Raw genomic sequence first — 26686 nt, 5'->3', positions numbered from 1 at the left:
CATGCCCCACCACTGTAGTCACACAATTGAGTAAAACAGTGGAAGAGCTGAAGACTCCTGAGACATCGTCTCCCTCATCCTGCAGTGATGTGGACCTTGTAACAGTAGCCTTGCTCCTGTAAGTCCTGCCCACTACCAAACTTCTGTGACATGAATATAGGAGTTTGGAGGTTCTGGTCTCAGCTTTCAATAAAAGCATGAGCTTGCGCTGTGTGACAGACTGGATTCAGAAGAACTTCCAGTTTCAGAATCAAGAACCATATTGCCATGACATTACTATTATTACAGTTTGGGGGGGAAGGCTTAAACCAAAAAGGAAACGGCTGAAGCAAATGAAATGTAAACTGTTAGGTAAGCTTTCATTTCAATAATACCCTCTTTTCCTTTTTCTGACCTTTCGATCCAGGCTTCATAATCTCTTAGATGGTATCAGAGATGGCAAAGGTTATAAGATTTATCTGAGATATGATATTATAACTGTTAAAACCTTGAACTACTGCCTTTAGAAAAATGCACAGAAAAGGATAAAGAAGAACTGCAAAGGTTTTTTTTAAAAACATATCTATCTTCTGTCTCCAGGACTTATTGCTACTTGCAGCTTGAAACACAGATGCAGCGAACAGTCTTGGCAATCTCTTCAGGTCCTGATACACTCACACCATCATTATGTAGCTTATGACATTGCTTTCCCATGTCAGGCCCAAAATTGCAGTCATCACCAGCTATGGCACATGATTTTTAAATAGAAAGCAAAGGCAACAGAAATGGTGAAGAATCCCAAAACAGGTAAAAACTATTTATCTTTAATTAATTTGAACAATACAGACTTTTCCCCATCTGTGCCAGGAACACTGCATAGATGAATTCACCAATATATTTATTTATTCTTACACTAGTTGTGGGGGGAATGAAGAAAAAAAGAGTAAGAGAGTGAGTGTACAGGTTCAGGTGTTCTTCAGTATTTATGGAGAAAAGCAATGATGCCTGCTCATGTCATTATGGCGTCTAAAAAGTCACAGTATCCTGGCATCATGACACCAGAAGATGAGCAACATAGGACTGAGATAATCCTAGATCCTGAATCAGAGTGCTGAAGAAAATTTTAAGAGGTTATTCAATTTATCTCCGTATCTCTAAGCAAAAATCAGCTTTTGCTGAATCATTTCTCAGTGCCTTGCCTGTTCCTAAACATCCTCCTTCAGGCAGATGCTGGACCCCAAAGCTACCTATTTTTGTCCCTTATTGTTCTTGTCACTAGAAAATTCTCCCAAATATTTAATCAGAACATATTTTAAATATTTACTATGTGTCTTAGCCATTATGGAAGTAGATAACAAGATAACAGATACTTTTCTTATCCCTAACAACAGCCTGTTTGCACTTTGCATTTTCTCCTAACAGTTTTTCTTTTCCAGGTTAAACAAATCTAATTCTTTGTCTCCTTTTTTTGTAAACCGAGTTTTCTATGTTCTTGACTGATCTCATAATACTTCTGGGAATCCTCAAAGCGTATGCTGCATTTTTCCTGAAAATGCTAAAATTGGGGTCTGGATGAGTTTCATCAAGATCATTTTGAATTCCTTGCCCTGTTTTTTGCATGCTACTAGTCCCTTCTAATCTGGTTTGCCTGCACAGTGGTGAGGCGCACTGCCTCCAGTCCACGTTCCCAAATTCTGACATCTTCATTTCCCTCCACAAATCCTAAAACACAATCACTTCCAATGCTAATCATCTCCCGTTAGATCACTTCACTAACTGATTCATTCATTCATCCATTTCAAATGTCATTTCCCAGCACAACCTGGGGGGCAGATCAGGACCTTTTCTTGCTCAAACACAACCTCCTTGTTTCTGATTTTGTAGATTTTATTTATGAATGTGTTTCTGAGGCTGAGTTTGACCTTCCATAACCAACAGAAATCTCCAGGCACTGCATGCATGCACACCCAGTGTCTGTGCTCCTCTCCAACATGCTCATGTCACATGTGCCTTACATTCATAATAGGCACACAGATGTGCCTAAGCACAAAAAGACAAGACTGCCCATTTTCCCTGGTTCAATAATAATAATGATAATAATGATGATGATGATAATAAGTTAATAATAATGAACGCTAATAATCACAACAGCAGCAGCAGCAGCAAAAAAACCCACCCTAATCTCAAAGTGCAGGGAAGATTTCCCCCACACCTTCAGTTACAAAAGAGCAAATATAAACAAATAAAATTGAACAAAGAACATTTTGACCGAGTAACAAGGAAAAATGAAAGGCAGCAAGAGGGCAGATGTGAGCACCTTCATATAATTACTGAAGCAGGAGAAGATGTACCATCATATATTTAGTGTACAAGCAGATGTATTGAGATCTAGGAACTAATCTGCAGGTCTCAGCTCCAGTTGGTAACCTAAAGCAACTCAGAGTATCCTGCTCTTTTGGTTTTAATCAGCACCCTGTACTTCTAAATATTATCTGCATGTCAGCTATTTCAGGAAGTTAACACTAAAATTTACCGACCAAAAATATGCATACATATATATATTAATACACATGTGAAACCAAAATATTTTAATAAGGGAATTTTTAAGTTAAACTGATACCAAAGTGGTCTTACTTTTAAGATACAGTGCTTTTGTCACCAATTATATCTTTAGGTTTATCCACAAATAAATAAATTGCACTCATTAAATATCTTTTGTCAAATTAAATTACTTTTAAAAACACTACGGTCTAGAATTTAGTAGAACGTTTCATTTCTGTATGACGACCTCAGTAAAAATAAACTTGTTCAGTAGAAACATAGTAATAGTACAATAATATAATATAGTAATGACTAAAATATTATAGTGTTGTATAACACAATAATATAGGTTTGAAAAGATATATTAATAGTAAGATTATAAGCAGCCAAAAGTAATGATACAAGAACCCTATTCTTAGGTAATCTGTAATTACAAGATGCTTACTTCAAATTGTTACTGAAACATTTGTTAGGAATAGTATAACAGATTTGGGGAAAGGCAGCAAAACAAAAGCCAGAGGTGAAGTTGAGATTAAATCTCAACGATAGATATCTAAAGAAGGAACAAGGCATTTTGAGAAGATTGTTGAAACCTTAGAACAAATGTTCCCAATGAGACTATCAAGGGAGTCAAGCACTCACTGGGACTTTGTGCTGTCAGAGCACTGGACTATGCAAGAAGATAAACAAAAGTAAGCCTGTAGTTGTTTGCTGAAAGGGTGTCCATTAGGTTTCCTTAGGTATTGTTAATCAATAAATTACAGCTCCCGCTTCACTTTTTTAGGGATTCCTAAAGGTGCAAGCTTCACTGTTCTTTCTACTTGGTACCAGCCATCTCCCACTTTATTAACTCACCTGACAGCCTTTAGCCACCATCTTTGATATGACCTTTGATACTAACTACTAATAAATGCTGTACTAACAGCACGACCTTTGTAAAAAAAAATTGCTATGAAGCTTTTAATATTTTGGTCTCTGTCATCACAAGGACTTCCAGTTCAGAGAAATACTTGTTTTGGTGATGACAGCAGTAAAGCAAAAACACAGAGATCAGGTCTCTGGAAGTCCTTCTGACATCCACAAATGCTACTGTTTTGTAAGCTGTGAAATATATTGATTCCAGAGATATACATCCAGAAGCATAGCAGTTTATTATTATCTCTTATTTGCCATTGCTGCTGAATGATGTCTCCCAAGCCACTGCATACATAAAACAGTGTATGTGTTTCACCTTTAAAATGTTTTATCTTCGTGTTTTAACTTCTAACTCTCTCCTGAGAAACCATATATATTAAGAGATCACCTCATTCTTCAGAGCCAGAGGAAGTTTTAAGCAAATGGCTTAGTCTGTTATCACACAATCTGTATAAAAAGGAGCATTTTATAACTATCAAGCTCAAACAAAAACCCATATTCTTTTTCTCCAACTGTATTTTGTAAATGCCAATCCAGCTTCTTCAGTATATGTTTAGGTGCCATAAATTTGAAATAAAAATGTCTGAATGAAACGAAGAACAGTAGATTTTTTTTTTTCTTCTCAAAACAGAGATGCAGGGAGATATTTTTCACTGTTCACAGGTCAAGCCTGAGAGAAGGAATCCCATGCTGATTTGTTTTTCGAACTAACCTTGACACATACCTAGGGAAACAATGTACTTGACTAGAATTGGAAGCTACTTTTAGAGAAACACAGAAAACAAAAGACAATAGCGAGTCAGAAAGGTACCTTCTTACAACATCTTCTCCATTCCAACACGGGAGTCCATCAGCAGCTGCCAACTCATTGCCGCACAGCTGATCAGCCAGGCCACCGTAAAAGGCTCTGTAGAGCCGGAGGTGGCTGATAAATTCTCTGCACAGGGGAACACGGGAAATAATTGACAGTGTCAATACATAACATTAAGCAGTACTGCTGTTGTATGTTTCTACGTGAAGATAAAGAATGTGCTTATTCTATTACTCTTCAATGGTTCCAATGATTATTTAAATCAATTTGTCAATTTCCTGTTAGATAACTTTGATTTTCTTCAGTAGTTTGCAAAGTTGATACTCTCATTGGTCAAAGTAGAAACAAAATAATACTTTATTCATGCTATGCAACACAAATTACTTTCCTCCAAACCAGAAATTTTCTTGCCTGGTTGTGATACAGTTTGCAGTGCTACACTTACACAAATATACTGAAAAATGTCCCCCCAAAATGCATAGCAAATAAAAAAGTAAGTACATATGAATAAGTCATCTGTTTTTCAAAAGTGCGATCAACTAGTCCCCTACACAGTGTTGTAAAAACTACAGAGAGTATCTGTTAGTTATGGAGCAGCTCAAGATTTAGGTAAGATGGGTTTAACATGTAGGTGTTAAATATTTAGTGGATATTTAAATAACTCTCTGAGAAGTGACATCAGTTTTATCATGTGCTGTGCTGGTAGGTTATAAATTATGTATTGCTATATTATATATGTCAAGATGCCCAGAGCTAATGATAAGCTTTTGTACTTAAAACAAATTAATGACTTTCTGGTTAGTATGTTTTTAACTGGATTGTGATACTTATGTTTATAAATTCTTTGCCTATGTATTAAAAAATCTCCCTCTGGGAGACCCATTCCTGCTGTGAAAATTTAAATATTTATTAATTCTGGTTTAGAACATCACACTATTCTTGAGTTATCTATGACCCACAGGCACAAAGCAGGCACCAGTAGATGCTGTATTCATTGTTCTGTAAGCCAGCAAGCTTCACTTTATGTTATCCTCTTGTACGGTGTATGGAGTTGTGAAAAAATGCCAGAAATATTCTATACCTTTCTCTATATCTAGTTAATGTAGGCATAAGGAATCAAATTGTTAAGTATTGTTTACTCCAAATTAAAACAGATAAAACATGAGTGATTATACACAGTCTGTCATTTTAAAAGCCACATGTTCTGTCTTGTAACTGTAGGGCAAATATTTTACACAAACCACAGTGACTGAGATTTACTATGCCTTCTAAATTTGGTAAAAGTGCAAGTCTAAAACTGCAGTACTGAAAGTCTCAGGTCAGGTGAATTTTGAGTATACATCATATAATTGCCTACGCGCAATATATTTTAAATATGTAAATATGATTCATTCACACTCTCCCATATATGAATAGTCATATCTTGTATTTCTCCATTCCCAAAACTGCACAGTATGTTTGCTATTTTCCTCCATTTCCCATTGAGTGGGATTGATTTTGATTTTGTCTATGCTTTGGGCTTACATTCTGGATGAAAACTAGTGTTCAGAGAGTCCTCTCACAGCAAACAGTTGGAATTTCCTCTTCTGCACAATCAGTCCATGTATAACACAGAAATTAAAATAAATATAGCTGCCATAATATCTTGTGACAAACTGCAATCTAACAGAAAGGTCATTCAGTTTATGAGTAAATACATCCTGAGGCAGAGCTGAAGTTAATACAGAAGTAATAGCTGATTTCAGCCCCTGTTTATGTCTGACCATAGTTAGAAGGGCAGATGGTATGAATGTCAATTTTCACATCATCATCTTCGAGACCAGATAGCATGTAATTATAGGCAGCTGAGCACAAATGTGCAATTACAGTCAGTGGAAACTGCAGATACTTCTTATCTGTTTATTCGGAAATTCTTATCTGTTCATTTTTTTACAGTTTTATTCTCTGTGCTAAAAGCTGTCTGCAATGTTAAGTTCTGGAGGAAAAAACATTATATACTTTCAAGTTTGTATGTTACTATGGAAGGTTCTGTTTAGAATTTTTTTAAATTTATCTGACAATTTTTGTTGTCAAAAGCACAGAGAAATTTCTTTTTCCTCTTGTACCATGCAGTACTAGAAAATACTAGCTTAGGTCTGATGGTAATAATAATTTAGGAAAAGTTCAGGCAGAGACAATTCACCATGTATGTACTTCAAAATGTAAACTTTAGTCTGGACATGCATTTGAAAAATATTAGAAAATCAAGGAACTCGTGGGAGTCACACATTTAATGGAATATTTTTGTTCATTTGTTTTCCCTCAGATAACTGACATCAACCAAGTCTATGCTGTTTGGGAGAAACCTGTTCTTTTCTGCTAAAGCCTGTGAAACATGCTGAGAGCAGCCTGCTGCCAGAAGTCCACGGGAGGTAAATAAAGTGGCATTAGACGCAGAAAACAGCGCTTCCTAAAAGCAGGCTGGAAGCATTTGCTGAAGTCACTCTTCCATGTGAGGAATTGTTACAGTTGCCACGGGAATATAACATGAAATACAAAGTGATTGTGACTAATAAGGAAGGAGGTGATCCCGGAGGCAGCAAATGAAGATGATGTGAACTATGAAGTTGTTAAACTGAAATCTGTGTCAGTGGATCTCAAACCTTCTCCCCTCTCCTCTGCCTTTTGAGTGTAGCAAGCGCCTGTTGCATGCCATAAAACAAGCGCTTCCAGCATCTCAGGCAGGCAGAAATCATGGGAAAACAACATTGCTTTGTGCTGCCCACTGCCTCTCATGCCCCTTAAGGTCTCTTGGGTAATCTCCCTGAGGTCAGTCCAGACACCATTTATTTTGAAACATGGAACAGCCCCAGATTTTAGAGTACAGTTTCATGTTTGCAGAGTGCTAGCAATCAGAACATCAAGAACTTGCTTAGCTACATAAAAGAGAAAATATTCCTATATAATGGGTATTCCCTGATGGACTTCTGTGCTAGCTACAGCAAACTTCTGTTTTGCCTCTCTTTCCATTCCCACAACGTTCTCTAAATCCTGTGTTTGTCTGGGTTTTTTTTCCTCCACTATTTGGAACATGAAGGACCTTCACTAACAAGAATGGTCTGCCTTTGAACCTCAGAGGCACTTTTTCTTCTCCAGACATAAGGAGTGAGAAATTATTCCCTGCAATCCTCTCACGTCAGTTTCCTTCTGCACTGCACAGTGAAATGAAAGGAAGAAGGGACAAAGAAAACCTGTGTTTTAGTACACTGTGTTAGAAATGAAATTTCTGATTTTAACTTCACGTGCGTAATAGGGCCTTTTGTCTCAACGCAACGAGACTATCCCTATTCCTTACAGTGCTATTACTCCTTACAGTCATGAAATACTTGATTCATTTGTCTAAAGATAGACTGGCCTTTGAGATGCCCTCCGCTATCCGGGATATCTGCAGAAGGCTGGAATATATGATACAACTTACAGGACACCTGCATCGTTCTTGGCAGCGGAACATCAGCTGGGATACCAGAGGGTATCCTCAAGTGGCACTGGATGATTGTAGCTCTGTGGGCAGCTGAATTCAGCCCTATCCACTACACTTGCAGTTTTAACACCTAGCTCATACGCAGTTAGGCAAATTTTACCCTGTAATGCTGAGCCAGGTATAAATGAAATCTCCAATGTCTTTGCAATCACCTCAATTCACTATATACTGGCAAAAGAGCCAGAGGGAAAAAAAAAATCAACTGGACTTGCTTAAACGAGGATTTCAGTATTTAGCCCCAAATTTTTACTTTTCTCACTTTTTACAGTACAGAGGTATGGTTGAACATTCTTTTTCTTTTGTCTGATCAATTTGTACAAATAAGTCTTCTGACAAAAGTCACAATCACTTTTTGACAGATCTAATAATGTCTGCTGATGTGCAAGTTAAATGTAATTTGAAAATTCACACATGAAGATAGAGCTAACGTTCAGAATCTATCGGTGTTACCCACTCTTTTAAATACTTTAACCCACACCAAATGACTCTGCTCATAGATCCGTTATTTCAGAAAACAAAATCTAATCATGAAATTACTCTTTCCAAAATGTAACAGACTGTATCGCTGAAATGCTTCATTCTTTGCAGTCTGTATTTAGTAATTCATTCTCTAGTAATGCATGCCACTGCATTGAATATAATCTATTCTGTTGTAAAATTATTGGCTTACTTCAGTATGTCTTTCTGGCTGTAAAACTAATGTCTTACTTTCTTCTGTTGGTGAGGGTCTCTTCACTGTCTCTTGAGAACATCTTCAATACTTGATTATCTTTGTTCTGATCAAAGGAGCAACCTGGAGACTGTATAGGCTTCCTTACAGGAGGACCACATACTTTGCTCACCTAAAAGGAAAAAAAGCCACAAGAAGAAAAGAACAGATGTAAACAAAAAAATATTATGTCTCTCTCAAGTCACTTTAAGTCCATTTTAATAAGAGAGAAAGTTCCATGGACATTAATATAAGAAATTTATCATCATACTTCTCTAACACTATATCCATAATAAATGCAGTAAACACAGTTACAGTAGGAAAAAAACCCAACAAAATCACTCCTTTTGAAGGAATACCAGGTGTATAAGCAAGACACCACATGTAGTTTAGTGATTGTGGCTTTTTTTCTTCCTGTAAGGGAAGTGTATTGTCATGCAGATAGTAACAGCAACCTCAGAGAACATGATGTGTTGTGAACAGCAGCACATTTCCATCTTTTCTGTAACATACCCCCATCACATTTTTAATATGCATTGAATTTTGTGATTTCTTTCAGGGTTGATGAATTATTATGGCATGTTCAGCACAGTTACCCAGAGCATACAGTGAACAGTCAGCATGGTGGAAACTTGCATTACAATGTTGCAAGATGTACATTTAATGATCCAAGATGTAAGTTTAATGATTCAGACCATAGATGTTGAAAATATCAACGGATTTTATTTGTCTGGCTTTCTGAACTAGATGTCAATAGATACAAATTCACATGAAAACCTATTTTCTTCTTTGAAAAATGTGATACTGATTATTTTACATGATAGAGTATATCAATTCATGTTTGTAGCTCATTATTCTTCCTAGTCATTGAATAAAAATAATTAGGGCAATACATATTTCTTAAATAAGAGATACTTTATGCTGGGGATCACATCAGACAAGATATTAAGCAGACTGAACAGCACGTTTTGTGTAAGCCAGCATGCATGCACTACTGAGAAACTTGCACTGTATGTGATTTATGAAAACTTGTCAACTTTTTTAAAAGAAAAAGGGACAGGAGATCACTGTTGGCTCTAAGAGAGGGAAGGAGGCTCTGTCTCATGACAGGCATGGGTTAGGCATGTAGACTGTTGTAGGTCTTAGGCACTTTGCATACCCGAAAGAGGCGCCTTAGGTGTCCAGGCACTCCAGAGAATGACTGCAGGGTGGCAGGGAGCCTGTGAGGGGAGCAGAAAGATTGTGGTGATTCACTGGCTAATACAGACCCTAAGCGGATGAGTACCATTCCTTCGTGTCAGGGAAAAAAAGGAAAAAAATTGGCACCAGTTACAGTAAAGTGGAAAAAATATATTTATTCAACCCCACTAGGAAGGCAGGAGAATCCACAGCTACCTCTATTTCCTGAATTTACAATAAAATTTCATTGTATTTTACTCTGACTTAAATGAACAAATAAAGAAAATATATAATTTTTACAGTCATAGTGGCTTGGAATATGGATGATAGCTGTTTTATATGTATTATACATTTGCTTCAAAATACTGTGTAATGACCTTTCTGCCTGTTTATGCTTTTTGAGTGAATGACTCAAGAAATGCATTGCGCTATAGTGGGAAATTTGCATTCACTGGTATTTTTAAAAATAAACCTTAGTTTCAGATACAAAATCTTCCTTAAAAAATTAATCTTGGGTAAACTTTACATATATAAATACCGTAAAAATCCAGTCATTATCTGAAATGTGTGTTTAAGAACTGACTTTTTTTATCCCGAAGCGCGTACAGCACCATGTACACCTCTGCCATTCCCACAAAGTGCACGTCAGTAATCATACTGCTGAGAACTCAGTTCTGTTTATGACAGCAGCAGCTCTCACAGCTGAAGGTTAGCTCAGCAGTCTTTAGCAAAGTCACTTACTTCTTCAGACACAGTTTCTGAAGGATTAGCTACTCCAGCATGTAAAATGATGACATTATCACCTGTTACCTTTCTCATAACTCTGATATTTAAACCCCTGGGACCACTAACTGACCAACTGGCTTTGTGTGGTGTTGGTTCTTCTTTTTTGTGTTTGGTACATCACACCTGTATCACTTACACAGCTGAACCCACTGTCATCTTCTAACTGCTCACTAGTGGCCATCACTTTTGTGTCATGTTTAAACCGTTAACAGTACTTGCATGGCAAATGAACTTTTGTCTCCCTCACTGGCCCAGTCTTCCCTGTCACCTGGCTTCTTCAGTAAACCTGTGCACATGAAAAAGGTCATATAGTCTGATCTTGCCTTCAGGTGCCTGTTCTGTCTCTGACCCAAATAATTTAGAACCAAAATGTCAGTATCTCATTTCCCAGTACATGGCTAATGATAGTCTAAAAAATAGATAAATATACTTCCCATAATAAAGTCTGCTGCTTTTTATTTTTTTTTTTAATGCATTCCTTATGTCTCCAGGAATAAGTAGATGGTATAAATGTAACACCACTTAGTTGTATTTCCCATGCTTTCTGAAAGACTACAAACCATAAGCTACATTGTTTCTAAATTTTTAGTCTTGGGGCTGCAAAATTTACCTTCCAAGTAAAAATTTGTTCAGTGCTATTACCACCAGTCTTGAGAGGCACAGACTAGAATCAAAACTTTGAGAGAAGGGGAATGCTCTTATTACACTAATGATCTAACAAATGACCATTTTGCAGCAATATCTGATGGGAATGTATTCTTACTACCTTCCAGTTTCACTGAAAGGGTATTCCCACTGAATATTTCCACAAACTGAGCATTTTTCTTGGCTTCAAACACAAAATCCTCAAAGAGTGCATAAAATTATTCTCAAAGGGGAGCACAAATACCCTGGGAAAAGTGAGATTGAAAAATGACCAAAAATATTGCTCAGGAGAGAATTACACACCTCACTGAGTTTCAGGAAGAATTAAAGACTGCTGTAATATTTTAAAACAGACAAGCTTCAGCAACTTACTAGGGGGGAGTCTGTTGTTTTGTAGGGGTTTTGAGGGGTTGGGGTTTCTTTTTTTTGGTCAAGTGTTCTTCAATATTGCGTACTATTTAAAGGCATAAGAAACCTCAAAAAATGATAAAACTCCCGATTTTCACAATTCAGACGAATCTATTCTCATTATACTCAGCATGCTGTTATTATGCACAATTTGTATGCCACAGTATGATGACTGGGTTAATTAAAAGCTCTTGTAATAACCATGCAGTTAAATTCCAATTAGTGCCACACATGAACTTTATGGCAGTTTGATTTTGCTTGGTGCAATTCCATATAACATCTACTTACGGTTACTTACAGTTTGGAAAACCAGAGCATCATAAACCTTTGCATTTACACAGGACTTGAAAATTATGTGAGCATCATATTGATAATGGTGGGACACTGTCCTCTTAAGTTCACACGCTCAAAAGAAATCAGTCACATTCTTAGGTTTGGTTTGTTGTTTGTGGGGTTTTTTTCCATCATCGAAACGGTTCCTTCTGACCTCTGCATTTCTGCTGAAGTGACTTTATGCCAAATGACTGAAGCAGACTGAATGCACAGTCCTGTGGTGTGTTTCAAATTAGATATGCCAAGTCTCAGTGATTAGCTATACCATAATCTTTAAACGCTGCCACTGTGCCAGAAATAAGCCTCAGGAGTCCTGAGAGACTCTCTGCTCCACTTCAGGTCACAGGCTGTTGTGAAATACACAGAAAAGATGAGCATCTTCTAGTTTTGCAGCCTGTAGTCTGTTTCACTAGTTCTTACTGCTGTGCATTGTAACAGGGAAGAAAATGCTTCTCCAGATATAAAACCTCTTGGGCTCAGACTCGGCTCTAGCTGGGTACCAGAATCAGGAGTCTGAAAATTGCCCATCTTCTATGTTTAACTGTTTCATGCTTGTTTTGTTACATTCACCAAACAGTGTAAGTTTTTGATACATACATATATAGGATTTCCTGTAAATGGGGTATGTGTCAAGTATTCACTAGACTGACACGGTCTCTCAGACCCGTAAGCCATCAGTGTGGCCATAGACCATGCAGGCATTTAAAACTCCTTTTATTTAATGCATGTTTTAGTTAGTCATTAGTCTTGTGGCTTTCAGTTCTAGCTATCAGATCACAATCTTGTCATCGTCCCTTACAGTTAAGTCTCCTCAGACACTCAGGAGCAAATGGATAGCTGATGGCAGGGATGGACATTTGTTAAAAAAACCCCTGTGGCTGAGTTTTATTTTCTAGGAACACACAAGTGAATACTTTCTTGAGAAACAGATTCTTGATGAGTCACAAGCACTTCCAGCAATAGATTACTAATCAAACTACCCAAAATATTCATCCAGAAAAACAATGCATTAAATGTTTATGAATTTCAGATTTAATCCTTGCAAGTGGATGTGCAATACTTTCAGATAGCTGGCTGTGTGTCAAACAGGAGAGAAAAAGAAGACCCATACAGCATGCTCTTTCTTGCACCTCATTCTGCAAGCAGCACAGGAGCAGACAGTTTCCTTGTCACCAGCCAACACAGGGGCTTGGCACCTTCTGATCATCTAAGCAGGTGAAAACAAAGATTTCTCAAAGTAAGATTAGCTGCTCCTTTTAATTTGGAACACTCTCCAGCCGAGCTCCTGCTGCAGGAGGCAATATACCCCCCACTCAGCACGGGTTTCCCTCCTCTGTCTTCATCTAGTGACACCGCAAGAGGGGGCACCGGTATCTCAGTATTTCCAAGCACTCGTGCAGGTTGTCACCGTTTGCTGCTTGAAACGGCTGTTTGTTTAGGATCAGGCTTCTGTTGCAAAGAAAAATGTATTTTGACATGTGAGAGCATGCACATGTGCATGGAAGACTGAAGTATTCATTACTGAGACAAAATTAAAAGTTCTTGAAAACAAGAAGAGCAAGCATTTGGTACAACAGGCCGTTTTCCCTTCAGAACAGGAAACAAGATGTTAATGAGACTGTTTTAGGAAAGAGCCGTGGAGTACTACCAGTGTTTACAACTCAGGAAAACCATGCAGAAATTCTGTATTAATTCCTTTGTTTTCTTTGTAAATTTTGTGTTCTTTCTCTGTGACTACTTGTCTCTTTCTCCACTGTAGCCTCTTGGCAACATATTTTAGGCACCCAGAACTCTATGCAAGCTCAGGAGTTACAGGGGCAACTGCTAAGTTTCACACATGGGTTTAATAATTTTACGGAACTTGCAGGAGAAGTCCAAGACAAGCTGAAAGGGGCAAACACTGTGAATGACAGCCTAGAGAATTACAGAGTAAAGCTGATACTTAGAATAATGCTTGCACAAATTATTAAACACTCAATTTATAATCACCTGCAAGACAAACCTTAAATGGACTTGCCAAATGATGATAATTTCAAAGCAATTTTATTCAAAATTGTAATTAAAAGCTCAGGTGAAACATGAAGAAGTGCATTTAGAACTCTTCAAGTGATATAGAGTTGGAAGTTGTTTCAAGCTCAAGAAATAACGAACCCAATTCAAAGCAACCTTGTTAAATGTAGTAGTTTGCCCCACACAGAACCAGATGGTACTGAGCAAAGACAAATGCAAACTGCAAGATATACAAAATGCAGACCCACCGGTGGGAGCCTCACCAGAAAAACCAGAGGATTACATGTTGCAATAAAAAAAGGAAAAACGTTTCCTGTGATACATAAACAAAAGCACAACTTTGAGATACTGAACTAATTATTTCACTCTGGCACTTAGTGTGGTATCAATGGCATCAATGTAGACCTTTTGGGGGAAATCTACAGTCAAGATGGAGGAACAAGGAAGACACAAAAATGTGAAGAGTTTGCAAACTAGATTTTTTTAATCAGTGATTATTTTTTTATACAGTTTTGCAAAAGACTGCTGTCCAAGCTGTTGGATTCTGGGAGCCACCATCCACAACTTTCATGTGAGTGCAATTCGTATCCTCCTCCTACCACTCCATCTACCAAAACCAATGCTCCAGCCCAAGTTCTTGAGACTGTCCTCATATCTTGTCAGTTTTTAATTATCTCTGATTTCCTTCATAATTTTGCATCTTCTGATTGTAAAATAAAATCTAATAGCTCCTTAAATATTAGTTACTTAATATACTTTTAATTTGTGTCTTCTGCTCTTTAATTACTAAAACCTTAAATGGTTTTAATTCTGCTGCTCCTTTCATGAGGGACTAACACTCAGCAAGTCTGCCAGTAAAAATAGTTTATCCTTCTGAATGGGGGTGGGAGGAAAGGAAATTATTTTTTTTTTGTTTAATGTCTTAATGTCAGGGGAAATCCTAATGTTCTCAGCCAAGTTACCCTGCAGCCAGAATACAGCACTGCCAGTTCAAACTCTTCAAAGGCAGTTCAACAAAAACTGCTTCTTGTGAGAGGCTGCCAGCTCTCCCAATCCAAGTCTGCTTCAGTGGATGCCAAGGTGTTTCATTTATGTTCAGTGAAAACACTCTGTGATTCTTCTCTGAAATGCAATTATATAAAACTGGCAGTAGCCCCTTCCAAAGATCATCTGCCTGTGTGTAGTTAGACTGATTTATCTGTGCTCTTTAGTGGTTAAAATACACTTTATTGCTCCTTACTTCTGTGTGCCCTGCAAGTACAGGTCTGACGTAGAGGGCTAGTATTATGCCTTCTTGTCTGATACAGGCAGAATTGTTCATTAAATCTAAGTCTACCCAGGGTCACCTGTGTAAACCAAAAGAAATGCAGTGGGAATGTGACTATCAATGAAAGAAGAAATGGGGCTCTATAACCTTTACCAGGCATGTCATTCACTTAAAAAAAAAAAAAGCATATTACAACTTACAATACATAAAGAGTTTGTGGAAGCAAATCAAGTTGGCTGCATCAGCATATCTGCATGATGTATTTACACTTTGTGGCAAGCTGCGATTTATGTTCCAAAATTGTGAAAAGGAGAGCAGTTTTGAATGTAATATTTGCAACAAAAGTATGTAAGTCAATGAAATCATGCACACTTACAGTAACAGTCATAATATATTATTTCATTTAGCATAAGGCACTGTCAACAACTCTTTAAGTAACTAGAGGGTCACTTTTCCATGATAATAAAGAATCAAAAACAATCGGGGGGTGGGGGGGTGGGGCTGGGGAGGAGATGAGGGAAAAAAACCACTATGTAGTTAGTCCGCATTTCAGACAACATATGTGTTTCTCCCCCATTCCAAACTACACCTTATGAGATGGTGGTTTTGCTTCCTGTATCTCTACATTAAGTGTTTCAGTGTCTCCTCATCCTCTTATTTGAACCTGGACAAATGAGTTTTTCTTGAAGATCTTCTGTATGTACAAGACTGCCACTTAATCATACATGTTCATATCATTTCAGTCAGAAAAACTCATTTGCTTTAAAATCACAAAGCTTTTCTCTTCCAATACAAAGGATTGTTAGTGCTTTAAGGGCCAAAGGAGACACCATAAGTCTACTGAGCTCAGTAGTGAACTGTTACTCTGTTTCACAATGAAAAGGAAGAGCACAGAAAAAACACATAGCATGCAGAAAGGATTCTGAGGTGACTTCGTCCTTTACATTTGTTTGTGCCTCTTACTCTACATTGGGAAAGGAGTGAAAAGCCTCTATTATTCTCTTTCTTCAAATACAGAGAACCAGACTGCAGCATGTTCAGCCTCTTTGAGCATCTTCCTTACCTTCAGTTCAGGTCCCCAGTGGACACATTCAGACAAGCCTGCCATGGTGCCAAAGCAGTTAGACATCCGGCACATCACCTAAAACCAGAACATGATGGCAGCCTTGACTGCTTACTCCACAGGTCTCAGGGTCCCTATGCAGTCAACGGAAAGAAGGCGGCCATTTTGGATCTGTGTACTTTGCCCAAATTTTGCCTAATCTTCTATTAAGACAGAAAAAAAGGGAGGTATATTAAAGATCCTATGCTTTCCTGACAAAAGGGATCTCAATCTTAAGAAGGAAGTGCAGCAAACTGAAAGATTCAGGTAATTTCAATTTGTGAAGTGGATTTGCTCTAAATACATTAAACAGGAATGCATAATGCATGCTATGATATGTTCCTACATTATCTACTTGGCAGTCTATACTGAACATACCTTATGCAAACCTGCACTCATCATTGCTTGCCAAAGCTCTGTGTGTGTGTTGACAAGTGTGATGGGTTGACCTTTGGGGGTAGGTCTCTCCTCCCAGATAACAAGTGACAGAACAAGAGGAAATGGCCTCAAGTTACGCCAGCGGAGGTTTAGATTGGTTATTAGGGAAAGTTTCTTCAATGAAAGGGTGGTCAAGCATTGGAACAGGCTGTCCAGGGACATGGTGGCACCACCATCCCTGGAAGTGTTTTAAAAAACACATAGATGTGGTGCTTAGCAACATGGTTTAGCAGTGACCTCGACAGTCCTGTGTTAACAGTTGGACTTGATGATTTTAAAGTACTTTCCAACCTAAATGATGCTATGATTCTATGACTGGCTGGCTGCCAGACCCCCACCTAGCTGCTCCCTCACTCTCCGTCTTCAACGGGACAGGGGGAAAAAATAAGATTAAAAAGATCATGTGTCAAGATAAAGACAAGGAGATCAGTCACCAGTTACTGTCACGGACAAAACAACTTCAGCCTGGGGAAGATTAATTTAATTTACTGCTAGTTAAAAACAGAGTACCGTGGTGAGAAACAAAGATAAAACTAAAACCACCCTCTCTCTAGCCTCCTCCAACATCCCTGGCTCAGCTTCACTCTTTCCCTCCCAACCTCCCTGCCTCTCCTCAGCCCCTCCAAGTGCTGCAGGAATGGGGGCTGTGGTCAGTCCATAACACTTTCTCTCTGCCACTCCATCTTCACAGTTTCCCCTTCTCCAGCATGGGGTTCTCCATGGGCTGCAGGGTGGAGGTCTGCTCCACCATGTTCTACTGCATGGGCTGCAGGGGCACAACCTGCTTTACCATGGTCTTCTCCATAGGCTGCAGGGTGGGCATCTGCCCTGAGCACCTGCAGCACTCCTCCCCCTCCTCCTTCCCCAGTCCTGGTGTCTGCAGGGCTGTCTGTCTTACTTTCCCCCCTCGCTCCTCACTGCCACATATCATTTTTCTACTTTCTTACACATGCTCTCCCCAAGCCTCCGCCGCCTTGGCCCTGAGGTGGGTGGGTTGGAGCTGGCCGTGCCCGGCCTGGGGCAGCCCCGGCCATGCAGCCCCCACCGGCGCCGGGGCACCTGCGCCCCATACAAGTAACTCCACTGCAGGAGCTGGGAGGAACCTGGGCAATTTGGCAAATTAATTGAGAAAAGCACTTTTCAGAAAACTGTGAGACATGAACTTGACGCTGGATTTGAAGCTCTTCTCAGCACAGGTGAGAAATGCGTCCCCTTTCATTTCCATAAATTAAAGGATAATTGGCCAAAAGAAGAGGAATTGGGAATGATGTATCCTGAAACAGGCACCAAAAGCTGTGCCACCACATACTCAAATGCTGAGAAGCTAAGTAATGTAGCAATTAACTTTATTTAGACAGACATGGTTTCATGGCTTCGTGTTCTGCTATTATATTTAAGAAATTCTTGACAGAAACGAGTGCTTCAGTGTTTGCCACAAATTTGCCAGTGTATCACAGACCTTAAAATAAAGACACTAACAAAGTATTAGCAAGTGTGTGCCCAGCAACATGTATAATTTTTGTCTTTCTAATTTGAGAAGTAATGCCCAGATAAAAAAAAAGGAGCAGATCATACACTAGCACACATTTCTCCAAAATGTGGGAATAACTATGGACATATTACTGCCTCTGCCAATACTCTATGCATGATTCAAACCCCTTTCTCTACACATTAGAAGCAAGTGGACCAACTGCACTGGAAAAGGACACCAATTCTGAGCAGAATTCTGCAGCACAGAGTTTACAACAGGGATTCCAACATAGAAGAGATGCTCCAGGATGGGATTACCACTATTTTTATGTTAAATGTTGTAGCATATATATTGTTGTTATTTGGAAGACACCTATTTTAGTTACAAAATCTGTAAAACCACATGGGCATTTACAGGGGTAGTATATAGTGTGTGGAAGAGGGGCAAGACTACAGAAATAAGGGTAATACTTCAGACCTCAGTAGGTCCAAGCTACTGGAATACATAGCAAGGACAGGTCAAACCAGAAAAGATGGTCAAACCACTAAGTATGTTCAGGTAGGAAGAAAGCCTACTATTTAATGAAAACAACTTCTCATTAGTTAGAAACAAGCCATAAACATTTGTTTTATTTTTGCTTTGTTTTCAAAGTTCTCCATCCACTTTTCTGATGAACAAAGCCCAGATTAGCCTCAGAAGAAAACCTTTTGACACCAGCAAGGAGCTTTTCCACTTCAAAACAATGGGGAAGTGAAATATAACACTAGAGGAATCTGAATTAGACGGAAGTCATGACTGCAGTACAGTTACTTCATGCTACATTTAAAAAAAAAAAAAAAAGACGTATAAAAATATGTTGTTCTTTATTATATAAGCACTACAGTTTTTCACAGCTACAGCTGGATGCATATCCATGAAGGAAGAGAAATGGAAGGTGATGGTGTTCAACCGTGTGTTAGGTTTGATATCAAACCTTCCTTTAGAACACAATGATACTAGAATACAGACATGTATAAGATGAGGACTTTAAATCCAATTACTGTTCAGCAGTTTCCACAAATCAGTTTGTATCGATCTTGTGAAGTAATTTAAATTCGTCAATTTATCAAGTAATTTAAATCCAGCAAAGTAACTTTGGCAGAGACATAATGTCAAAAGCTTCAGGCAGAACCTCACATTTTATTCCAAAGTCCGCTTTGCTGAAAATTATGTATTTAATTTTTTTAATTTTTTTTTGAAAAAGTATGAATAACTATATGGCATGTTGTTAACTTGGGTATCCTGAGGAATTTCATCCAGGCTTCCAGATTGTGTAAGGAGCAATTCACTCACTTTTGCTTTGACCAAAGATCTGTGAAATAGACAATGCGTACTAACTTGTGCAGACTTGGATTTAACATCATGGTAGTGAATACCTTGCATGGCAATGTTCATCAGCCTTAACATGAAGCCAGTGCCCACATCCTGCACTAGAAGAAGAACACCATGAACCTGATAGGTTCCTGCCTTGTCCACGACACCCATTTATGGGCCTATCCCACCACAGCTACCAATTCAAAGATGGTTGGTTCCTCCGTAAGAATACTGCCCTCATGCACCCACCTTGCAAGTAATTTCAAAACAATCAAAGAATTGTTTAGGTTGGGAAGGACTTCTTGAGGACATGTAGTCTAACATCCCTATTCAAGCAGGGTCAGCTGCAGTTGGTTGTCCAGATTCATGTCTAGTTGGGTTTTGAATATTTCCAAGGATGGAAACTTCACGACCTCTCTGGGCAACCTGCTCCATGGAATGCCATTCTTTTACTATTTCTGCCCATTGCCTCTTGTCCTGTCAGTAAGCACCACTGAAAAGAGCCTGGATCCTTCATTGGCTCATTTGAGGTGTTTATACATGTTGATTGATGAGATTCCCCCTGAGCCTCTTCTCTCCAAGCTGAACAGTGGCAGCTATCTCAGCCTTTCCTCACATGAAAGATGCTTCAGTTCCATAATCATCTTCGTGGATGAACTCACTTCAGTCAGCCCATATCTTTCTTGTACTGGGGAGCCCAGAACTGGACACACTATTCCAAGTGTGGCCTCACCAGTGCCAAGGAGAAGGAAAGGATCACCTCCCTCAGGCTGCTCATAACACTTTGTCTAATGCCACCCAGGAGGCTGTTGGCCTCCTTTGCTGTGGAGGTGCATTTCTCATGTTCAACTTGGTGTCCACCAGGATCCTTAAGACCTTTCTTCCAAAGTTGCTTTCCGGTCAGCCCCCAGCATGTACTGGTGCATGGGTTTATTCCTCCTCAGGTTCAGGATTTTTCATTTCTGTTTGTTGAACTTCATGAGATCTGCTCAGGTCAGTTCTTCAGCTTGCCAAGGTCCCTCTGTATGGCACAACCATTTGGTGCATCAGCTACTCCTCCCGGTTTTCTATTGTCTCCAAACTTCCTGGGAGTGCACTCTGTCCCATCACCCAGGCCATTAATGAAACTATCAAACAGTATTTGCCCCAGTATCAACCCCTGAGTACAACACTAGAGACTTCCATCCAACTGTACTTTGTGCCACTAGTCACAATCCTCTGGGTCCAGCCACTCATCCAGTTTTCAGTCCTCCTCACTGTGCACTTTGTCAGCTTATATTTAAGGATGTTGTAGGAGACAATATCAAAGGCTTTAGTAAAACCGAGGTAAACACTATCCATCGCATCCATATCCTAGCAAGTTGGCTGTCATATCAAGGACATCCAGTTGGTTAAGCATGGTTTCCCCCTTTGTATATCCATGCTGATTACTCCCAATCACCTCCTTGTCCATGTGTTTGGAATGGTTTCCAGGATTAGTTGCTCCATCACATTTTCAAGGATCGAGGTGAGGCTGATTGACCTGTAGTTTCCTAGATCCTCCTTCTTATTCTTTTTAAAGATAGGGGTGACATTTGCTATCTCCCAGTCTTCAGAAACCTCTCCTAGTTGCCAAGACCATTCAAAGATAATTGAGAGTGACCTCATAATAACTTCAGCCAGCTGCCTCAGCACTTGTGGGTGCTACTTGGTAGGTCCCATAAAATTGTGTGTGTCTAGTTTAAGTGTTCTAACGTTACTGCCCTAACCTTGTTCTTCTTCACTGAGGGTAAGTCTTCATTGATCTTACCCTTACCCCTTACCCCTGGTCTCCAGGTCCTTGAATTTCTGAAGGCCAGTCTTACTAGTAAAGACCGAGGTGAGAAGGAAATAGATACCTCAACCTTTTCTGTGTCCTGGGTCACCAGATCCCCTGCCCCATTAAGCAGCAGATAAACATTTTCCCTTGTCTTACTTCCACTCTTTACATACTTGTAGAGTTCTTTTTTACTGCCTTTCCCATTACTTGCTAGATGCAACTCCAGACTGGCCTTGGCTTTTCTAACACTAACCCTTCAGTATTGGACACTAACACCATACTCCTCTTGGGTCATCTGCTCCTGCTTCTACCTCTTAAACACTCTTTTTGTAAGTTCAGTCAAGAGCTCTTTGCTTATACCATGCAGGATTCCTGATGTCTTTGCTTGATGTCTTACTCATGAGGACAGAGCTTTCTTGAGCTTGGAGGAAGTGATCCTTGAATATCAACCAGCTCTCCTGGATCCCTCTACTCGCCATGGTCATACCCCACGGGATTCTATCAAGCAGATCTCTGAAGAGGTTGAAATCTGGTATCTTGAAATCTAGGGCTGTGGTCCTCCTTTTTGCACTGCTTAGGATATTGAACTCTTAACATCTCAAGGCTGCTCCCAGCTTTCACATCCCTTACACATTCTTCCTTGTTTCTAAGTGTCAAGTCCAGCAGAGCACCCTTCCTTATCAGTAACTATGCCAGGAAGTTGTTGCAAACGCACTCCAGAAACCTGCTAGATTGCTTGTTCACTACTGTGCTGTCCATTCTAGCAGATACCAGGGTGTTTATAATTCCCCCATGATGTGTGTTCCTTCCAAATCAACATCTGAAGCAAGAAAAGGTTGACAGGCAGCACACTTATCTTGAATACTATCAGCAGGATAGTGTCATCTATCCGCAGGTCCTCTCATGTCATATTTTGAAGAAAGTCTGCCCATAGAAGACTCTATCTATTCCCTCCAGCTGAGATATTTCACCCTCTTTACCTATTTAAAAATGAAATTATGACCTTGCGCCCTCATCACCATAAAAATGAAGGCTTTTGGCATCCTGAAAACACAATGACACTGGCTGCATCAGCCTGGCAGTGCCCTGAAAAATGGTCTAGAAAGTGTCAATGACATCTTCAGTGGTTACAGCATTCTGTACACTTGTTTCCAGCAAGAAACAAAAGCATTATGCCTAGAGGAATGTCATGGTTTAACCCCAGCTGGCAACTAAGTACCACACAGCCACTCACTCACTCCCCCCTCATCCAGAAGAATGGGGAGGAGAATCAGAAAGGAATGTAAAACTCAAGAGTTGAGATAAGAAAATTTAAGAAGTAAAGCAAAAGCTGTGCACACAAGCAAAGCAAAACAAGGAATTCATTCCCCACTTCCCATGGGCAGGCAGGTGTTCAGCCACCCCCAGGACAGCAGGGCTCCAGTATGTGTAACGATTACTCGGGAAGACAGACATTATAATGCCAGATACCCTCATCTTCCTTCTTCCCCCACTTTATATACCCAGCATGATGTCATATGGTATGGAATATCCCTTTGGCTAGTTTGGGTCACTTGTCCTGGCTGTGTCTCCTCCCAATTCCCCGTGCCCCTCCAGCCCTCTCACTGGCAGGGCCCAAGAAAGTGAGACGTCCTTGACCTAGTACAAACATTATCTAGAAACAACTGAAAAGATCAGTGTGCTACCAAATCCAAAACACAGCACTGCACCAGCTGCTAAGAAGAACATCAACTCTATCCCAGATGAAACCAGGACAAGGAAGAAGGTGAAAACAGTCCAGGCAGAAGGAGCAAGAAAGGGTGAACGGGGACAGGCTCAACAATTAGTCCCTTGCAGTCCTAATAGATCCTGTAGCAGAGCATTGGTGGCAGCAGCACAATGCTACTCAAGAGCTGGTATGGTGGATGATAAAAAAAGGCGTGACACACTTTGCCATGGAAACAAGGCATGAAAACAACCAGGTGTCTGCTTTTAAAGGAAACAGTACAGGTAGAGAGACGAGTCAAAAGCCGAGTGAAGTAGTTTGTATCACATATAATCTCAAAAATGAGAGGAATAGCTAAAGAAGAAGATGCAGCACATCTGAGCTACTATTAACTTTCAGATCACATGTTGTCTCTGCCAGTGGAGACTGCAGTCTGTAGCTGGATGGGGGGTCTTCTCTGAAAACCAGCAGTGTGTACATCATCTCCCTGTGGAAGCTGTGTGCTCTGGCAGAGGGATCCTGGTGCTGGGTACTCTGCTGACCCCATTACCAACTGCCCAGCCTTCCTGCTCTCCCCGGCAGTTACAGAGACTTGCCAGTGATGGATTCTCCCTGGCTGATATCAATGAGGTGCTTAAAACCAGCTACAACTTACCCCACCTGCAATGTACACTGCATTTTTATAAGCTATGCGGTCTTGTCGACAGTGAAACCTGGCAGTGCTCTGGCTCCTGTGCTGCTGTTGTAACCAAAGCCCATAAAAGCTAGAGGGTCGATAACAGTGTGGAGGACCTGCACATCTTACCCAGGACCCAAATACACTTCCCTCGCCCTTATTCATTCACCCTTTCTCCCCACTCTTCTGCATCTTATTTCAGAGATAATCTTCCTGTTCTTTCCCAGTGAGAAACTGCAAGCCAGTAATCCACCATACACACTACACAAGTATACATATATACTTACATATACATAGAGTGGCTTGGCTGTTTGATGCCAAAAGGCCACTGTTAATTATCATGTCTCCCTGCTGCTTTCCTGTCCGCTGGTTGCAGTAGGACCAAAGTTTGAGAGGAGCTAGTGGAGCCAGGTGGGCTGTCCATACTGGGGCCATCCTAAGGCACACAACTCTGCTTGCAGCACCGACAGTACTTCTCTTTCCTGCCCACGTCAAGTGCACCTGGTGCCTTGTGTTAAACAGGGCTCTCTTATGAAGGGAGAGTGATTGATACTCCAAGGTAATCATAGCAATCACGACAAAGGAGCAGGAGCACGTATGTACAGAAGCATGAAAGAGAGGGAAGTCTTAGATCCAAACAGGGTAAGTTGTCCGTGCCCTCAAGCTGCCTTGTTTTTGATGCAGCACTGGAGAGCTCCCTCAGAATGATGCCACCTGTATGTCTCTGAATTGTACAAATGCTGGAAAAAGTTTTCTACACAGCAGCAGATGAATCACAGACAAATGCAGTCAGCTATCTGGAAGAGCCAGCTAGATATTTGTCTAAACTTACCTCCTGCCAATCAGATAAAGTATAACTAGAATGTCTGCAATAGAGAAATTTACTGTGCAGTTTAAATATAAACAATATGGACAACAAGCCAAAGCAGTCATAAATTATACAGTGCTGTGTAATCTCCTTAAATGGTAAAATAATAAGTGATTAGGTTATTTTATAACAATTGGCAGTTTCACTTTAGTACATACAGTAAATTAGGCTGTGAAACTATGTTTTCATGTAATTAATTCTTATGTGGATAGCTTTTCTTTCTTTTTAACCGGGGTTTTGATTTTCAGCCTATGCCATTTCATAAAAGCATTCAGAATAGAAAAGAATAGAGGAGACTATTTCAGTTGGAAGAGACCTACAGCGATCATCTAGTCCAACTGCCTGGCCACTTTAGGGCCAAACAACAATTAAAGGATGTTATTAAGGGCACTGTCTCAATGCCTCTTAAACACTGACAGGCTTGGGGCATCGACCACCTCTCTAGGAAACCAGCCATAGCGTTTGACCACCTGCTCAGTAAAGAAATGTTTCCTAATATCAAGTCTGAACCTCCCCGTTCATGAAATACTGTATTAATATTTATTTAATAAATAACAAAAATTTGCATGCATCACTTCCGAATGTTATATTTCTTATTTCATTTTAGGTTAATAAGAAAATTAAGGTGGCAAGAGTAAATGTAATTTTTTTCCATTTATAAAATTTCAAAATCCAAAAGAAGGAGTCATGAATAATACCAAGACTATCAAGTAAGAAAACAAAATCCAAAGAAGCAATATTGATTTTAAAGCCCTTACCCATTTTGCTAAAGAGTATGTAGCATTCGTAGTCCTGAAAATCAAAGAATGATGAAAGGTTCCTCTACTAATGAGGAAAAATAAGATAAGCTAGTGGTAAAACAGTCACTGAATTTGATAATGAATGTATGTCCCTTCTGTGTATGTACTGTTAAGGGCACTGAAACACATGGAAATAACATTAGAAGACATTTATATGGCATTGTGTAGACAGACTGAATTATTTTAGGGGAAATGTTTCTTATTTTCTTCCTTTACTCTATTTTCCTGAATTTTCACTTTTAATGGAAATGCTTATTTTTTACTTCCATTCCTCTGTTTTCCTGAATTTTTATTAGATAACTCCTAAGTTTTTCAAGAAAAATCATTATAAATAATGCTTGAAAGTCCAGCCTAATATTTACAGCAAAATACTGTAATTATATTTCTGTTATCAAATCAATAAATATTTTGGATAACATTTTACTGCGTATTTTAATATGCATAAAGAATACAGATGTCCAGTTCAGATGTGCTGAGTACAATTTTTTATGATATCTCCAACTTTCTTTTAAAGTTATTTCAGATCTCTTTCATGACCTGACTTATACAAAAGGCTTATAACAAGCATTTTCTAATATTATTTTTTTTTCTTAAAAGAGTGACAAATTTAATTATTTTTTAATGTAAGTTCAAATAGCTTGTGAACTTACTTCAGTTGATTGACTAATGCACTCTAACCAAGCAACCAAAATGCAGTAGCTGTGAAGCAGGGATCATAAAGCTGTTGTATCTCTAGGCATATAACCATGTAAGTAAATAAATTAGATTTTAGATACTAAGAAATTGGGTTCACAGGTTAGCTACTTCAAAGGATGGTCACCTCATGCACCTCTTTAAGTGCCTTAAGCTGTAAAGCTATAAAAGTTACCAAATACCCAGGCACAGCACTCCCCAGTTAGAAATGCTGTTAATCTGGTCTTTTGTTGACAACTAAGCTTACTCCTTTCCAAAACTAAAACCTGCAGTTATACCATAGCTTCCAGGTGTATGTTTTGTATGTATTTGGGATTATCAAAGGATCTTTTTCATCACTTTCATTCCATTCCTTTTTTAAATATAAGACATTAATTGGTTTAGTGCACTTCTACAGCATTTCATTTTCTGGAATGGCTTGGAATAAGGCTATATGAGTTTTCACTAGAGAGATCCCAATAAAAAGTAGTTACAGAAAACAGATACTAGAAGGCTTAGAACGCCCACACACAAATATTCTATTCATAATGTTTGTGAGTATGTCTCTTCATGGGAACATTACATTTAAAATGTCACTATTACAGCAGTTCTGACTGTTGAAGTGTTTATAGCTAGTCATCTCAAGGAAAAATAATCAATAAGGAAATAAAGCTCTAAATACAGTCTATTAAATTCTTCT

General features: G+C 39.2%; 1 protein-coding gene across 1 annotated transcript in view; it reads right to left on the bottom strand.

Annotated features, from left to right (window-relative positions):
- GPC5 (glypican 5) overlaps positions 1-26686 on the bottom strand; it is a 710635-nt gene that overhangs the window by 568096 nt on the left and 115853 nt on the right. Inside the window, exons 5-6 of the mRNA XM_037377909.1 lie at positions 8475-8608; positions 4247-4372 (exon numbers count right to left, since the gene is read on the bottom strand). Coding sequence (XP_037233806.1) covers positions 4247-4372; positions 8475-8608 — 260 coding nt within the window. The remainder of the gene's footprint in view (positions 1-4246; positions 4373-8474; positions 8609-26686) is intronic.

This window comes from Falco rusticolus, chromosome 2 (assembly GCF_015220075.1).
Source record: "Falco rusticolus isolate bFalRus1 chromosome 2, bFalRus1.pri, whole genome shotgun sequence".
Classification (NCBI taxonomy): domain Eukaryota; kingdom Metazoa; phylum Chordata; class Aves; order Falconiformes; family Falconidae; genus Falco; species Falco rusticolus.
Note: the sequence above shows the minus strand (reverse complement) of the source record. Positions and strands in the feature narration are given on the sequence as shown.